General features: G+C 32.4%; 1 protein-coding gene across 10 annotated transcripts in view; it reads left to right on the forward strand.

Moving 5' to 3' along the window:
• The window catches only part of LOC131853496 (whirlin), an 84,541-nt gene that overhangs the window by 9,281 nt on the left and 55,585 nt on the right, over window positions 1-19,675 (forward strand). For 9 of the 10 annotated variants that reach the window (XM_059204388.1, XM_059204391.1, XM_059204390.1 and 6 more), the window contains exons 2-6: window positions 9,323-9,492; window positions 10,209-10,425; window positions 10,976-11,196; window positions 15,547-15,721; window positions 18,028-18,158. In XM_059204388.1, the coding sequence (XP_059060371.1) occupies window positions 9,343-9,492; window positions 10,209-10,425; window positions 10,976-11,196; window positions 15,547-15,721; window positions 18,028-18,158 (894 nt within the window). In that variant the 5' untranslated portion in view covers window positions 9,323-9,342. The remainder of the gene's footprint in view (window positions 1-9,322; window positions 9,493-10,208; window positions 10,426-10,975; window positions 11,197-15,546; window positions 15,722-18,027; window positions 18,159-19,675) is intronic. The other variant, XM_059204389.1, reaches the window with a different exon arrangement.

Consider the following 19,675-nt stretch of genomic DNA (forward strand, 5'->3'; position numbering starts at 1 on the left):
GCTGAAGTCAGAACGTTGATAAGTAGAATATAGATTATATGAAGACTATTGTAGAACGATTAAGAGTACCACGGGGATAGAATGAATAGTTTATAAAAAGTGCTGTCACCTAAAAAAAGGTAATATGGATATTGTTAAAGAAATAAACAAGTATAAATCAACAGAAAATAATACAAATCGTAGTTATAGGGTTTCTTATCCAATTACAAGGTAAGGAAATGCCTATTGATCATAATTGAAAATAGACATGATAAATGATTTTCCCAAGATCCTGTCAGATTTATCTGTATTTGATATTTAATTACGATTTGCACTGTTTGACCACGCAATTTTAACGATTCATTGTGATATTTAATATAACAAACAATTTTAAGTGTTTTTATATATGATAATGGAATGCTGCACCCGCACTGGCACCAGTGGAGGATGATAAGATGAGCATGATGTCTGGTTAGTCCATCGTGACAAATTCACAAAGAATTTATTACGACGGTTTCCAAGGGGAACCGCGTGGATCATTTTTCATCATTTTCAATCATTTCATCAATCATCATCATCATTCATCACCAACCTGACATTGCTAGCAATATGATCATCAGTCCATATTACAAACAATCTCAATTTGAAATGATTGTGGTCAGAATAAGTAACATTCTTGATTACAGTAAATTTGTGGAATCAATGGTAGTTAGTGTATAGTATATAGAGCAGTTAGTGTATAAAATCCAAGCTTATAATGTAATACGAGTTCATTGTTCCTTTGTCCAGTTCCGTGCTTCTCACGACTATAATGTACAGTAAAGTTGCATGAAAATGGCAGGAGTATTGTGGCTACCCACAAATAATGAGTAACAACAAGCATTGTGTGAAAGTAATCGGGCACGCTACGTCAGATCACGCGCCCATTATGTTAAATATTCCTTTACATTTTCACGACAATTCTCAGCTAGTAAACTTACAAAAGTGGAAGGAAAAGGTGTTTTCCATCCTATTACCCACTAAGTACGGGGTCTCGTAAATATGACGGGTCAGCAAATCTTTGTTAACCCATCATTAGGTACATTTTATTATGATGTAATTTTATTTATATGCTTGTATATAATTCTCATTGATTCTTTAGATACTAATCTTTCAAATTGGAATTGAACAAATCACCATACGATTTTTTAAGTACGTAAATAAATTATATAGAATAATGTGAGTGATTGAAATTGTCTTTACATAAAAACTCTCTAAGGTACAATATTCTGCAATACCACATGTATTGCAGAATATTGTCGGTTGTGTGTAGTCTGCCGTCATTCAAGGCGGAAGATAAAGATCGAAGTATTTTTTGAGCACATTTTTTCAACTCTATCATCATTGCCTCCTTGATGATATTGCTGCGAGTCCAAATAACGGGATGAAGCCATTATTTAGAGTGGGTGCTACTTTCACTACCGTCCATCATATCTCAGCTTACTTTCCTTTTATGCATATTCCCATATCTTATCCTTTACACAGTCTATCAATCATCCATTGATTCTGCTCTATATTATATTAGCTATAGTGTAGTACTATTCCTTGAAAACAAATTTTATCTAACAATACTAAGCAACAGATCCTATCAACTGTATGTTATTTAACGGGGTATTTCCAATTCAATTTGATATTGTAATCTTAAGGAAAAGAGCTTCTTCGTTCTTAAAAGTCCTGCAACGCACTTGCAATTCCCTTGGTGTTTGGTGTTTGAGTGCGCATGGGCGGCAGTAATCATTTGTTATTAGGTGAGTCGCATGCTCTTTTGTTCCCTATACCTAAAACCTGTTTAGTATCAATGTGAAGTTAGTATGAAAAAATAATCAATTTTTATTAGATATTGGCTACAGTTTAAAGTCATATAACATGGTTACAGTTTAGAGTTTGTTTGTTATGGTTCAAAAATGATTCAAAACGTAATAAAAGTAGACAGTTAAGCTCCTGTTTCAACCACAGCCAGTAGCACAACTTATTCCGTGTCCCATTGACCTAAATACACGCCCTTGAACCCCGACCCCCCGCTCTGTCCCGTGACGTCATTCACGCCCTTCGCATCCATTGTCTTTAATAAAAAAAAGTCGACATGATGTCAACAAACTATTTATATACCCGGTTGTTTTCTGTTGTTAGTCAATAATATCTGTTTATCTATAGTTAGTCTATAACTACTCTATACTAATAATACCTAAATTCTACATACGTATATGTATGTCTGTTAGTTACCTATTGCTGAATGGTGTTTTACTTGAAGCTTTGTATGTAGGTATAACATGCAGGGATGTTATGGATGTGAAATTTGGGATACGGATAAGTTTAGGATATGGGTATGATTATTATTCCGGATACGGATACGGATGCGAATATGCGGATATAAAATTATTTCGGATTATCCGTTAGTTTCGGATAATTACGGTCACGGATATAAATTTTTTAAGGAATTTCAAAATTTATTACAAATAGCTAATAAAATAATTACATGACGTGTCTCAATTAGGCTGGTCGGAGCCTATCCGATATTATCCAAAACTTTTATTTCGGATGTAACCGTATCCGTTACGAATATTTTTTTATATCGGATATCCGATAGTTTCGATTACGGTTACGGAGCTCCCTAACATTCCTAATAATATGTATGACGAGGATGGATTTTGGCTATCTTAAAAAAGCAGAGATGAAATTGTAGGTAGCTAGTCTATAGCTTATTTTATATTTTTTATATAAATGCAATAATTGAATACAAATACAATAATTGAAGACAATAATTGAATTTCAAACTTATGCTTTATTAGCTGTTATCCGCGGTTTCCCTACGGGAAGACGTAATTAAGAAGGTAAAGTTTACCTTATTAAAATTAATTAAATTTCTTAAATGAAAATAGCCTAAGTTACTCTTTATAACATAAGCTACCTGCGCATGAAAGATGTTCCCGTTAAAATAGATCCACCTGTTGCAGAATTTGTCCGATTTTAATTCATTTTTTTATGTAAGCACCTTATGCATTTTCTTTTTTTTTATTTAGCACCTCAATCTACCTATTAAAATACCCCGAGAGTCGCAGATTCGATTCAACACACAACTAGCTGACACTGTTATCGATTTATGCGATTTAGTCTTGATTAAGTTTAAAAAGAACAGTACAAAAATAGAATTGAGTTCTATAAGGAGGTGAGCTTGCTGGTCTGGTAATTGCTGGCAACTGCTTGCTGGCGGTGTACTGCAGGTATTTATTGAATCACTAAAAACTGGCTTTCTTCTTTGTAAATTGATTTCATTATTTACATCAGGCAACTGCACATAGATTTATTACATCGTAAATTGTAATGTTCTATTAATATTTAAAAAACACTTTCGTCAATATTTTATACTAGCTGTGCACTCTGTTTCACCCGCATGAAATTGATAGAGTATGTATAAGCAATATTAATGTAAAATTTCATCAAAATCAGGAATCAAAAATAGGAACTGTTAAATATACACATACAAACATCTAGTATACTCTCATAGCTAAATACACTCAATTGGAAATAATACTGCGGCGGATAACTGACCAATCCAGTTCACTGGCTCGCATCTCGTGGCAGTAGTAGGCGAATTTTCCATTTGGTTATCTACTGCTCGTTCTCGTTTTCCAAACCAATGACTTGTTCCAAATTGCTGCCAGGCTGTTATCTGCAAACTTTGTCAACACTCTGTTATACAGATGTCTCGTATATCTGTCATCGGCGTATATGGAGGTTTATACAAGTTTAATTGCTTGTTTCATATCACGTGTGCGCAACGTTTTAAAACTCCGTAATGGTTAATTGTTGTACAAAAGCACTAAACAAATAAAGAAAATATTTAAACAAATACTTTTCATTAGAAAAACACATGTTAATTGATTGATTCGACATTATTTATATCACGCGTTGGATTTACGGCGTAAATGTAAACTCACATTAATTTCATTTGAATACATATTGTTATAATAACGTAATGATCCTCGGATCCGATGCTCTTTGGTCGTTATGAATTCCCATGGAGGATACCGTCACAAACTTAATATGTATGAATAACTAGTTTTTCAGGCGCGTGATATTTAGAGCATATGTTTTATTCTGATGTTAAGCTATATGTATTATCGATATTAATTAGATTCTGTTAATGGTATATATATTTAGTAAATGTGTCTTCGTTATTAGGTTTCAATTATACCCTTTTGATTCAGAACTCAGGAAGCAAAGTACTTACTTAATATTGTAATAATATTTCCTCTTTCACTATGTCGAATTCGGTTCAGATATATAAACATCGAACCTTCGAGTATATTCTTAGGAAGATCTTTAGAGATATTTATTTCAAAAATAAACACACGGAAACTCAAAGAGAATTTCCGTGTGTTTATTTTTGAAATCGTTACGCAGTTCAACAACGTAAAGTTTTTGAAGTCAAATCATCAATGAAAGGCAAAGGGTTAAAAGTTCGGTAACAGGTGAAATATTGTGATGGTTCATTTTATAAATAATTTTCATGTACCAGGCAATGATATATTTATTAGCAATTCAGCATATTGTTTAAAAAATAATATTTATTAAACAATATGCAATATATATATATATAAACAATATATATATATAAACAATATATATATATAAACAATATATATATATATAATATTTATTAGCTATATTTAAATCTTAAACAAATTTTGTAATGTGCAATTAATGGGACCTATAGATAATTAATAATGATAAAGAATAAAATAAAACTGATACATTATCTCCCTATACTAATTATTATGGTGGAGCACATAATGTGCTTATTACTTATAACGTAATTCTTAATTTATAAATGACTATATTACTCAAGAATATCTCTATTCTTCAAATATATCAAGGCAGTAACGTATGAGAACCAGGAAGCTCCTATCTGTATCGGATAAACCTAGGAGTTACTTAGATGTCAGTTTTCGAGGGCTGAGTCAGATTGGCGCCGCGCCAGCACCGCCGACGTCGCCTGTCCTAAAATCTCGTCGACATGAATTATCGCTACTGAATTGGAGCTGTTGGGCCAATTTCATTCAATATAAAAAGAAATCCATTTCCAGTATATTGTACTTACTATATTCGGTTTGAATCCAAATAATAACAGAATTTTATAACTTTAAAAGATTTTCAGTTTTAGGTATTAAATAGATTTTGGCTGCATACAGCCGCATACATTCTATTTATGTATACATATAATAAACAACTATTACCATTTTGTATCTGGTGATCGGTAGGCGGGTATGCCGTATTAGTTTAGTTTTAGTATGTAATATTATGTTATCTGTAGTTCTAGTATTATTATATTCCTAGTGTAAACTAATTAAAAAAATATATATGATAAAATAAAATAAAACCTCAAATATCGTCTCGGGTATTCGCTAGTTCCAATATAAAAAATATACAGTTAGGTTACATGCAGAGAGACTCATTAGAGAAACGAGCGGAAGTCAGCACGTGAGGTGGTGGCCAAATTTAATAATACATGTAACGTACAGACTTTGAAAACTCACTTAAAAACTTGTACAGTTGTATTAATCGCCAATATTTATTCTAGTACTCAGAAACAAATCAATATTTAAATTTAAAACCCACATAATGCTTCTGTTTGAATTCTAATACCATTAGTATATACAGGTACAGTATTATAAGAAAATCTATGATGTTATTATAATATTATTAAATTGAATTCGTAATGCGTTGTACATTATGAATTCAATTTAATAATAATAACATTATAGATTTTCTTATTTCCACAGCCAAGGTAAGATTTATAACATACAATGTTACACCACAGATAAGAGAATATTACATATTTTTATTACATTACATATTAATTGTATTTATTACCTATTTTATATTTCTCTATTGCTTTTTTATAATATATTATTATTGTATGTATTATTATAATTATCTCGCTTTTTACCTGGATACCGCGTATAGTCTAGCGGACCTTAGTGTAGCGTGAATTAATTTAAATAATGCACGAGAACGATGGAAATGTTGATGAAAGAAATTTTCTTACGGCTTACTATATATAAGGAATGACGGACTGTGTTATGAATATTTACATCCCCGTTGTTGTCTAGTAGTAACTGTGGAGATCTATGCACAAGCTTTTGTGATAATGCTTCCTGTTCATTGTATTTCAATATGTAATGTTATGTTGTCTGTGTTTTAGTAAACAAAATCAGTGTTGAAAGTTGATTTTACTGGAGGTGAAAAATTTTACGAGATGAAATGCATGCGTGCAATACCTATTACTGAGGTATTGCAAAGTAAGCCGGAATTTTTGGTACAGTCGCAATCAGTAATCTATTTTAGTTTGAATTTGCCTAACATTACATATGTGTTCATTTTACTTTGTAGTATGCTACAAATAAATATGATTACTACAAAATGCGCACCTACAATTGTATCTACTTATTAAGATGAATCGTTGCCATTAATTGGTGGTTGAATCGAAAGCTACTCCCATAAATTGGACCGCACCCCGATGTTCGGTTTCCATCACGAATTGCTTAGTTCCTTGAAGGCGTTCTGCTTAAATAGCGAATTATTACATCGCCGGCACCTTTTTCCCGTTTTACTGAGCCTATGTCATTTTACGAGCACTCTGACGATTGGTTTCCCTTAATAGACTGTTACGGACTATTGTTATGAGATAACATTCACGGTTTAATTATAACTATGTATTCGTTTATAATGTTTTGTGCATGAACCTAAATGTTTTACGAAAACCTTTAAATAAAGAAGTTACTAATGACACTTGCATTTATGGCCGGATTAATATGTCACTATTATGTATTTGGACATATATATCTTTAATTTATTCATATTATTATTATACTTGTACCTACTTTCTGTTATAATTTCTATTTAATGCTATTTACTGAAATGCACTGCCCACTAATCTGTGTTTACCCTAAGGTTGATTGGTAGAAAATCCACCATATGCACCTTTATTATTTTATTTCTATAAATTAGGATCCATAAATCAATACCTAAATAATGTAATACTCGTATTGAAATTGTTTTTGTGGTGTGAAATAGTAAAGTGATAGACTTATATTGCATATTGCAATTTCTCTTCGTCAAAGATAAGTGAAAGTAAAAGTAAAATCCCCTATGGGTTGTCGGTCCAAATTCTGGGCCTAATATGTCAACTGATATGTACAATAACATTTTATTTTATTATCGTCAAAATCAAGCACAAGTCGAAAATATAGTACAAAAAGAATTGAAATAAAAAGATAGAACAATAATTGATACGGGTTATAAAACTTGCGTAATAAATATGTATTTAAGTGCAGTGATTGTTGTAAAGCATTTTATCTGTATTTATACCAGCAAAATTGTACAAATAGTGTTTATTACTGTGATCTAATATGGACTTGCAAATGGTACTACAACAAAAACGTCAAAAGTAATAACTTTGAAATGGAATAATTCGTTTTACTGCATTCTTAATATGTGATATTTAACCGTTAATATCTTTTAGTGGACATCGTATTTCTTTTAAGTTCAAAGTTTTAGGTTTTTTTTAGTAAAAAGCCGTTACACAATTAATTATGTGTGCGTGTTGGCGATAGTGGTATCCAAAGTAATTTCTTATGATACCAAATCTTTTTTTATTACCTCGTTGTTCTGTATTTCAACACCTTACACCCAGGATTTGGCCGACTACCCATTTGGGATTTATAAATTTACTTATTATCTATCTAACATTTAGCATGTATAACAAGTAAATTTTGTTAATTGCGTAATAAACGTTGTTATTATCGAATAACAAATAAGGGTAAATATCTCTTTATAACGTCTAGGGATTAAAATATAGTAGAGGTACTATCTTTTAATCCGTAGAATGTCGTATGCTAGATTAAATGAACCTATGATCTTTATATATAAAAAATACGTGTCACATTGTTTGTCCGCGATGGACTCCTAAACTACTGAACCGATTGCAAATTTGATTTACACATTGTGTGCAATTTGATCTAACTTGAAAGATAGGGTAATTTACATCTCAATTTATAGTCGCAACATTATTTTATTCAAGAACCATAGCCTCAGCAACGCGTTATACAAGTCATTTTGTGATTCGTATGTTTATATTATTGTAGGTAGTTACTAAGTACGGATGGTGTTCCATGTGTATTATTATTTACATCATTACCGACGTCCATAGACTATAATTATATTGTTTCTCCACCCTAATAAATAGGTAGAAACGAGAATGAAACTGTAATTACGAATTTGTTTATTGCAACAAACATTGATAGAATCTAAAGTAAACATTAATGTTTACTTTAACGTTGATATTACAGATTTACAATGAATGAAACAACGAGATAATCTATTGGTGACAGAGGCGTAATCTTGTTTTGTATTATTGATTTGTACGGAACATTCCAATACTATTATTTGGGATCCACACGATTTTTCGTATATAGCATAATGTTAGAACGAGTTCAGAGAAAAATTTCTCGATACTCGATGTAATATAATAGTGATAATAACCGTACAATTTATTATATATAAATTGTATGGTTATTATCACTATACTAGCTACTCCAACCGCCTTCGCACTGTTGTACATGTATTATATATATAAACCTTCCTTCCTTCTTTGATTCAAGAATCACTCTATCTAATAAACCTCTTCAAAATCCGTTGCGTAGTTTCAAAGATTTAAGCATACATAGGGACAGACAGCGACAGCAACTTTGTTTATAGATACTATGTAATGATATACATTTGAGCGGAGGGCAATTTGATGGTGCACTATTACTTGATGCTGAATGGAAGAATAGACAATCCGACAATCCTGAGTTGCTGTTCCGCGACTGGGCACATCTCGATTACTATTAGCACCACCGGTTCGCACATGCACTGCCCAGTTTACTCCCATTTATCAAGCTATCTCATTGTTCAATGAATTAGTTTCAATGCGACTAGAGGTCAATATTTTTCACGATAGCATTTATAAGTTCATTGAGTATTGTTTATTGTTTTTCGTTATGATTGTTTGCTACCAGGCAAACAAGCATATGGCCCATCTGATAGTAGACAGACGTTTACCGTAGCCTATGGACGCCTAAAACACCAGGAGGATTACGTGTGCGTTGTCAATCCTAAAAAAATACTTAAAAACACCCTTTTTGAAATCTGATATTATGTTTTATTATTAACTACTCCACGCTTTGGATTAACTATGAATATGATGAGTAACTAAACTTAAATAAAGAAATTGGTGACTGAAGGACTTGTCTATTATCAGGGTGTCCGGTGACCCCCGGCATGAGGTCGGGGGAGGCGGGCGAGGGCTCAGAACTGGCGGAGTTTGGCGCGCGCTGGCCGCCGCCCTACACCCAGGGCTATGGCTGGCGCTCCGCCACGCCGCAACACCCGCCAGCGCACCATCTCGCGCGCCATTCGCGCTCACAGCAGGTAATAGTACTGATTTTGAAAAAGTCAGTTTGATTATTCTCAATTTTCAAATAACGGCCTCGGTGGTCTAGCGGTTTAGCACACCGCCTTTACGATGATCGCGGGTTTGATTTTTTTACAAGGAACAAAGATTCATGAGTGTGATTGTTTGTATGTGTACTTTTTATGTATACTATTACAAATGATATGAGAGACTTTAAAATTTATGTCATGTAGGTATATTTTGTAGCATTCTATGTATACCATAGAGAAAAAATAAATGTTAATAACTTTGATCACGAAATTACGACTTTAACTCTGTCCAATATAGATCCATATATGTATTTTAATTTTATATACATATTAAATACATTATTGTTACAACAATATAATACTATAAACATAAGCCTGTGTGTAGATATAGCATAACAATGCAAAATTGCTAATTTTCCTTTGCGAGTATGATCGAAATGATAAATAATTATAATAATAAACACACGCTGAGCTTGTGTTATAGGTACCAGTCTAGTACTAGACAACTGATAGCAATAAACATATATTATTCACATAAAACACTCAGAACGATACAATCATACTAATGAATACAAATGTTTACATCATACGAGAAATCAAACTCGCGAGCATTGGAAGAGAGACAGTGTGATAAACCTTAAGGCTGTCAAAAATATAAGCGATTGTACTAAGGTAAAATTAATTATTACGCTCGTTGTATTCAGTGGTTACAGGATAGCAGGCATACAAGCTACGAGGCGGAGGATGCACGGGCTCGGACGCGAGGCGGCGTTTACTATTCACCGCCCGGCACTTCTTATACCATTGTAGAGAGGCCGGCCTCTTCACACGGCCACCACGCGTCCTACTCGCAGCATCACTACTCGGGGAAGCTTTCGAGGACGCCTTACCTTGGATCCACCACTATTGCCAACAGTGCGGGTAAAGACGTCGTGAATTATTTTTGCCTTTCTGTAAATGTACTTTTACGTATTAATTCCTCATAAAATCTTAAATATCTCTCACTTATTAGGTACATCAAACATCTCCGATTCATTGACATACTTTCAGTAGACATATCCCTATCAAATTCTTCTGTGCTGAATTTTTATAGCACTAGAAATACAACAGATAACAAAAATTATCGTCAAATAACACAGCAAAACTGTTGAACATATGTATATTCCTGCGAAATATACAGTGCAATAATAAAATCTACAGAATTGGATAGAATTTCGTGATGTATTACGAGAATATGTTCCGGTTTTCATGGTTAAAATATAGTAATGAAATAACAGGGTTGGGACTACGAAAGCATGGTTTTGGTATCCAAATGCACAACTTCTTATGTATTTTGTAATATCTGTAACTGAAGTATATAGGCAAATATTACTACTTTCCACAACTCACCATGGTTATCAGCATTATCACCATTCAGTAATATCAGTCATCTTAAAAATAGACACCGTATTATATGATTACTTTGTTACAGCAGGAGCATCTAGCTTGCGAAACAGCACGAATCATTTGAGTGCGGCAAATGGCAAGAAACGTCCGATATCTCCGGAACAAGTGCTGCGGCTGTTTGGACAAGGCGGTGCTGCGGCGCTGGGGAAGGCCCTGCCGCCATCACATCCACCAGCGCCGTTACCAGCACCTCTCCCTGCCAGGAGACACTCGCCCGCCAGTAGTCCGAGTAGCACCACGCACCATGTAAGCCCCTTATCTAATACTTATTAATTCAAGTAGCAGTCTATGGTATTGACATAAATGGAGATAGGTAGAGTTTAAAAAAGATATCTGTTTTCTAAAGACTTTGCTATTCATTGATAGTAAATTTTCTTTGTATGTAAATTCTTTTAAACAATAAAATTAGATATTATATTTGATTCCAGGCTCTTCTTAAAAAATGCTAATTCTAATCTTTTTAAGATTGATCTAAATTTGCAATTCTCACATTAGTTTGCAATAAAAAAAAATATGTGTACCTAAATTGGGCGGACAGCGTGTATGATGAACGGGAATGATATGAACACTTTTAATGAGATTGTAACGTACGTAAAACGCTTTTATCCAGTTAGTTTAATAAAAATATAATGAACTAATTACAACAGCAACACTAATTCATTATTAAGAAGGTTGCTTAATGATTTGCTTAGATCGATACCAAAGTGGCGTCAAGGATGACACTAAATGAACTATGTTTCTTAAAATAGCGCGTTGTATGTTGGCGGGCTTGGGGGGTGTCAACGCGTAAATAATTCTATGGGTGAGGCCAGCGGCCACCGCAGTCGATACCACTACTTTATTCATGACCACCGCGGCGACCGTTTAGTTAGCAACAACGTGGATATGACCGAGCCTGTTTTGGACAATATTCTCGCATTATTCATTCAAAAAAGGGTCCGCATTTTTGTATAGGTCTGAATGCTCAGCAAATTAATACCTATTATAAGGCTTTTAAGTAGTATAAATTTGTTACAGTCATAAAAAATCAACGTTCCTAATAGACTATTCAATATGGCTCTCCTCATAAAAGTATTTTAGGGGTGTTGTCACACGGGTTGGCGCTTAATATAGAGCTAATATTATTAGTTTTTTTTTTAAGTTTTGATTAGTTTGTTCCATTAATCAGTTCCTGGACATTCCGAAGTATAAAATAGCGTTTATATAAAAATCTGTCTATTTATTTACTTTTCCAAATTTAAATTCAATATAATTTCAATATTATTTAACAATAAAAAAAAATAAGTAGCTTTATAAACATATGGAATAGAAATATATCATATCTATGATATTCTAGCGCGCTGTTAATTAATAAAATATCGCGGGCGTATCCATGTCAGTCATTTTGGGCCATGGTCAAAGTTGTACGGGACATCATCCTTACCATCGTCAGTCGGAGTCATGACATTGTACTACACGCCGCGTAATAAAAAAATATATAGATATATTTAAATTCGTTACTATTTGTCTAAAATTTTTGTCTGAATACTCTCTACCTACATAGTGAATAAATATAAAATTTAATTAAAATAAAAAAAAATACAGTATTTTGCAGTATAATAATAATTAATATTCATCTATCTAATTAATTTTTATTCATCATATTCGTCATTTTTGAGAATAGGGTAATATTAGTATGGGCTCATATTTTTATATTTTGAAAAGTGTTACGCGGAGAGCCTAAAAACGTAACAGTGCGTGATGTGCTTATGTATCGAAGCATTAAGTGACGAAGTATATTTAGTAGCATTTTCAAATTGGATTCCACTGAGAATCATGAGGTATTTTATGTTATTTTCTACTAAATAAAATTATATTTTTATTTTTATATGATTATAAGAAAAAAATACATAAAAATTAAATCATGATTAGGTGTACTTATTTATATAAATAAGTTGTCGCCAAACTCCGAGGGTACGTGAAATATCCCACAGTGTTTAGCGGTTTAGCACGTCGCCGCGTCGCTTTAATTCTGAAGATTGCGCGTTCGATTCCACACACGATACAGATATTCGTGTTCATAAATGTGTATCTGTGTTGGTCTGGGTGTTAACTATATTGTGTATATATTAAGAAAAAAAGCATTTAAATATTAGCAACTAATGCTTAGACTAGATGGATCTGTGTTAATTGTCATAGATTATTGTGGTTACATGAGCATGACGACGCGTCACTATCATATTGCGTGGCGACAGTCAGTCTGACCTGACTCGACATTTTAGGTATTTCACATATAAAGTTACATGGGAATAATATTTTCTCAACATATGATGATGTATTTGATAAAAAGTGTTAACTAACAATCGCCAACATTATATACTTGGCACACAAATCTATAAATGCTATATATATATATAGTAGCGTGTTTTCATCTCTCTGTTTCTTCATTTACTTCTAGTTTTCACTACCATTACGAGTATTTCTTAGAAAAGTTTTATATGTTCACTATATATGTATAGAATTTATACAACTGTCGCCATGCATTAAATATTAACCCGTGTGAAACACCCTACCGTGTAAAGTGGAGCGAGGTCGCTTTTTTTTATAATTACGATGATTTCTTAGAGAAATCATTATTACGTTACTTGAAATCGATACTAACTAGTCAGTATAAATGTAACTACCGAATCCACAAAATCGATTTCTTCGTACTGTTTCTGTTTCTACTCACTGACATGCGAAGGAAGTAGTTAATCAATTCGCGGGATTCTGCAAACTTTGTTGTGGGCTGTCAGTTTAGCCAACCGGGAATGGTTCTCGGGTATTCCGAGCTCACTTGTTGAGTTTACCTCGAGTACGTATCAAAATTTACGTGAGGATTATAGTCATAATCATCATCATTACATAGTACACATAGTATAAAGTAAAGTCGCTGTCGCTGTCTGTCCATATGTATGTTTAAATCTTTAAAACTATACAATGGATTTTGAAGCCTTTTTTTTAATAGATAGAGTGATTCTAGAGGAAGGTTTATATTTATAATACATGAACACGCGTGCGAAGCCGGTGCGAGTAGCTAGTAAGATATATAATCTACTTAGTATCCAACTGGCCTAATCAATCTCATTTACTTCTATAAAATCATGTCCAGACGAATATATGGTTTCATACCCAAAAGCGAATATTCTTTCTACTTTAGAAACGTGACGGAATTTTTTTATTTAATTAAGTTAATTTATTGTTGAGTAGTTTACTTTTATAGTCATATTGTAGTGGAAAGAAAAATGGGTTGTTATGTTTCTAATGACTTAAATAAATTGTTTCTGAATAGATTTATCTATAATGTTAATTCAAATATATTATCAAAATATAGATATTTATACAAAAATAGTCATAGTAGGTATATACATATATGTAGTGTACGTGTATGTAAGTACCTAATTGAGTTTGAAACTAAGCTAATATTTTTTATAACACATAAGTAGCATATATTATTATTCATTCTTGACGTCGAGACGTTAAAAGCTTCTATTTGTGACACATTCTCTCTCTCTTTGAGCAATGCGACCGTAATTTACATACTGTGTTTGCTGCAGTATATATTCTATATACATTCATGTTATATATTCGTCTATAACCTGATAGCGTTTCATAAGATGGTACAGTGTAAATATCAAAGGTTTCGGTCGCATCGCTACTATCAGATCTGAGTGGCTCGAGGCAGTAGGAGCGAGCCACTTGTATTGCCTTTGAGATGCTAAATGTTTGCTCCCAGTAACATTGTTTGCGCAGAGGGGCTCGAGTTTTATTGCTTATGAACGACTCGTACCCGAGGGCAATATTAAGGAAAACAATTCTTAACAAAGTTCTCGGTATTTAAATTAAAACTCTGCAATGTTGCCTGAATTTTTATAGTTTGTTTACCAAGTAAAGAGATTCATTATTCAACATAGAACTTATATGTACCTGGAATATTTTCCTAATAAAGTAAAGTAAAAATAAAATAAACAGATGTCTTGGCTACTTGATCAAATACCATCTATAAACATGTTCACTTATAATTGTGTATTTTTATAACAATATATAATGTAATAATTGAAAAGAGTGAGAACAGAGTTTCTTCTTAGATCTTCTTAGATTGAAATACTTCAGAATTGACGAGAGATTTGACTTATTATAAGTATCTGCAATAACACCTACGAGTACATAATAATGATATGTTGATTTGAATGATTTGTTTATATAAAAGATTATTTTAGTGGTTATTATCCTACATCTAAGATGTGGAATATATTCAGTAGTATAAAAACGTCCCGTTTATATATTAGTTCTAATTACTATTTTAAATCTCTTTTCTGATTACTATGACGTAATTAGCTTATATAGCCTAAATAAGTTTAAAATAAAAAAGATTAGAGACATAGAGGTTGCTTATCTCACGCAAGCAAACTCTATCTAATATGGACGATATTACGATGTTTTATTCTTCTAAAAATAACTTCAGTTATTTGTTAGGTTTACAGAGACTCGCACGAGAATTCTTATAAATAGCAAAATGAACGTGTGTGATCCATTCAATAGGTAACGGACTTCTTTATACAAAATTCTTTTCACCAGGCGATATATCGCGGTGCTGCCGAGCGAGATCGCGAGCGGCCATATTCGTCGGGGGGTGCGCCGCCGCCGCCGACGGAACCTGCCACCAGGACCGTCACCATGAGTCGGGATCCTGCCGACTCGCACGGGTTCGGCATCTGCGTGAAAGGTGGCAAGGAGGCAGGTGAGCCTGGTGGTACGCTCACAAACACATTTATTACAACGCTTTTATATTTAAGACTAGTAAGATTTTACCACTGGCAACTAATCTGTTTATAGCCTGACTGGTTGCATGATATAAAAACAATCTAATAATACTAAATGTGTAATTCTTTAATCTGGGTCTATCTGGGTGTTTTCTATTTATATTACGTATGTATTTATGAAAAAAAAATATCTAAGTATTTATATCAGTTTTCTAGTACCCATAGCACAAACTCTACATACCGTGGGACTAGGATGGCTCTATGTTAATTGTCCAGGGTTATTTATTTATATACTTATTATTTATATAATAGATATATAGCAGTCTGATTCTTTGTTTTGTATTTAATTAGTTAGTTATTTAATTACTTTACAAGATGTAAACTGTACCACGCATGTTGATGTAAATAATTTCAGTTAGCTCTACTATTTATATTTTAATCGACCTAATTTTCCTATTAATGAAATCATATCTTATCTGTGTTAAAATTGACATTATTATAATTTTCTGGTATATTTTAGCACATGTAATTACACTTGATACTCATCCTTAAAGTCGAAGATATGTGTCCGACTTATTAAACGTATCAAAACTTCTACAGTCATTTCACATTCATGGAACGCCTCTAGATGCCCTCTCCTCATCTCTATTTTCATCTTTGTTTTAAAAATTAAAAATATAAGTTAATTATTCGTATATTATACAACAAAGAGTAATAAAATAAATTCAAATGTTTGCATATTTACTAAGTCGACAGACAACAGTGTAACGAATGACCTCTCTTTCTGTAATATGTATAATCTTTCTGTAAAGGATAATTTTTATCTCTTAATAACAATACAAACTTTAAAATGAAGTACTATATTATTACATTTTTTAAGAAAATAAAGCACCCGACTATTTCTATCTATGTATGCTATCTAGATTTACATAGATACTTATAGTGATGACACTTGTAATATTACTAGATACATAAGCAGAAATATGTCAGTATAATTTCTCCAGTAGAACGGAGACCGCAGCTGAATTATTAAAACGTCTCTGGAACACAAAAATAAGTAAATACTATACAATTGCAAACATTCGTGTCCAAGTTCTCGTTTCCACTGAATATTAAAATATTATCCATTGTGTGTATACCTTCGCATCATTATGGAATGCTTGTGTACTTTTAATTAAATGTTTTCACTATTTACAGAACAAACAAGCGGGGAAATTTTAATTTAACTAGCTAATTGAAGTAATTTCCATTTGTTAAAAATAATAGGGAAATGCTGAATTATATATTTTTGCATTTATGAAGGTTTTAACATACTAACAATTATTTTAGACTAATTAATATATATGTCACTGATATACTCTCGAACATCATTGTAATATTACATGTGAGACTAGTTATTATTCGCGATATCGCCCGCTGAAACATTAGACTTCTTTTCCAAGTCAAACAGAATGTTTTAAATTATTATCAATAATAATAATTTATGATAAGCGCCAACATAAAAAGAATCAATGTCATTTTGTAGTTATGAATGTATTTGAAATTATATACTTATATAGCACCTAGCTCCTTTCTGCGCAATAAGTACGTCATGAAAAATGTTATTTGTTTTAGCTATTTCTCTAGTTAAATATATTCGTTCTTCATTCATTCATTAAGGATCAAAGTGAATGGCGTTACATGTATTAATTATAGTTTACTTTGTAAAACAGTCCGCGACGAATTATCACTGTAACAAATTATCTATATTTACACGAGTATAAGCTGTATCTTATATGTATAAACTATCTCCATTTTAACATCATCATTATTACATAGTATAAAACAAAGTTGCAGTCGCTGTCTGTCCCTATGTATGCTTAAATCTTTAAACTACGCAACGGATTTTGAAGCGGTTTTTTAATAGATAGTGTGATTCAAGAGCAAGTTTTACAGATATGTTTAATACATGTACACCCGTGCGAAGCGGGGTTGGGTAGCTAGTTAATTATAAAATACATATACATACATACTTATTAATTAAAAACTACACTGCATTTAATTATACGTTTCCTATAGACTAATTTAGAATGATAAACTCTTCATTCCGAGACCTATTATTTACCAAAGAAGTTGATACAAGTTGAAATACACAAAATCTGTGGAGGTTATCCTGTGGTGAGGCGCTTTGTTTTTTATGATACCTATTAGAGACGTTCCATGCATGCTTTTTTGTAGGCTAAAATACACTTATAAGTCGAGAGTAAAGGTTTCGTTTTGTTTATTAGTATTCTGTACCTGTTGTTGTCATGCACAGGTGTGGGCGTGTATATATCGCGAGTGGAGGAGGGTTCGGTGGCGGAGCGCGCAGGGCTGCGCCCCGGGGACTCCATTCTACAGGTCAATGGGACGCCATTTTCTGGAATTTCACATGAGGATGCACTAAAGGTAATTTTTATTTAATACCTATGTATTACTACCTACCTAATTAATATTGAATAATTATGCATTAAATAAATTGCGATTACATTAATATTATTAAACACATAATCTTCAACTACCCTCAGTTACACCCAGATATCCACTTATATATAGTACTTATAGCATACGCCTAGAAAGCAGTAACAGAATTTCAACGAGAATATGAGTAACTACGGAAAAGCCGCAGCTGCATAATGAGGTTTATGTTAATATTTTGTGACATTGCCACTGTATTTATTTTTATGGGATTAAAAAGAGAGATCCTATTTATTACCCTATAGTAAGTGTGATTTGTAATATAATGTTGATATGAATGATAACTTAGTTCTCCAAAGCGCTTACCTGTTGCATCTGGCAGATCGTCCGGGGACTGGGCCAAATCACTTCTCCTCTGCCAATGTATGACAAACTAACTAACTCAGTATTTCCTCACTGAGTTTTTTAAATCTCTCGATTAATATATTTTTTCCTCTTTGAGACTTATTTAGTTATTGCTTATTCGAGATCATAAAAATGATAAGTTTGTATTATATACCATATATGCAAGTTACTTTTTATTCATGAGACACTGTCTCCATAGTTATTCTTTATATCATAAAATTTGAATATTCTTTTTGCCTATTAGTTTACATTTACGTGACATTATAGCCATTATAGAGCATTGGTTAGAGCTTTATATATTAACCCCATTGTCCAAATTAGCCAAGAGACAAAGGTAGACTGTGTTACCGAGATGAGTTTATAATGCAGTGACATAAGCGTCACATGTTAACTTATTAATAGAAATGTTACTTCTCTGAAGTGAACCGGTGCTCTGTTAAAGTCAGTCTGGTCATTTATAAAATTATTTCTAATGGAATAAATTCTCCTTATTGTATAAATAAATTAACCTGCTCTATTATTATATACTTTTTATCCATGCACTTTATTCAACAATTGATACTAAGATATCCTTTATTACCACCTAAAATTGTATAATCTCGAATAAATATGATTTTACAAAAAAAATATTATTGTTACATTGTTAGTGAAAATAGCCTCATTTACTAACCATTACAGACATAACATATTTCAGTTCATATCCAGTTCTGCGATAGATATGGCTGAACAAAATAGTATATGTCTCAAATATTTTAATGAAATCTAGATTAATAAAAAAAAATATTATCTGAAAACAGAGTTTTTGAAACAATAAATAATTTTAAAGGAGTACATTTCAACTGGTACTTATATTACTTTTTCCATATTTTGTTACTACATATACATGGGTATTTACTATGTAATTATTTCGTGATAATCAAACATTTTCCATTAGTGTTATTTTATCAACCGAATTCAAAAAGGAGATAGTCTATTTTATTTCTTACTTAGATTGGTCATTTTGAGAAATAGAACATAAAAATATAGGATAAAAACCAACTCTTTCCACGGAAACTACATAACATAAAGTTTGGATTAGTTCGGCCCTTGTCACGTTTTCTTTT

Source organism: Achroia grisella, unplaced genomic scaffold (assembly GCF_030625045.1).
Source record: "Achroia grisella isolate CSIRO2021 unplaced genomic scaffold, CSIRO_AGI_Agris_v1 utg903, whole genome shotgun sequence".
Taxonomy (NCBI): Eukaryota; Metazoa; Arthropoda; class Insecta; order Lepidoptera; family Pyralidae; genus Achroia; species Achroia grisella.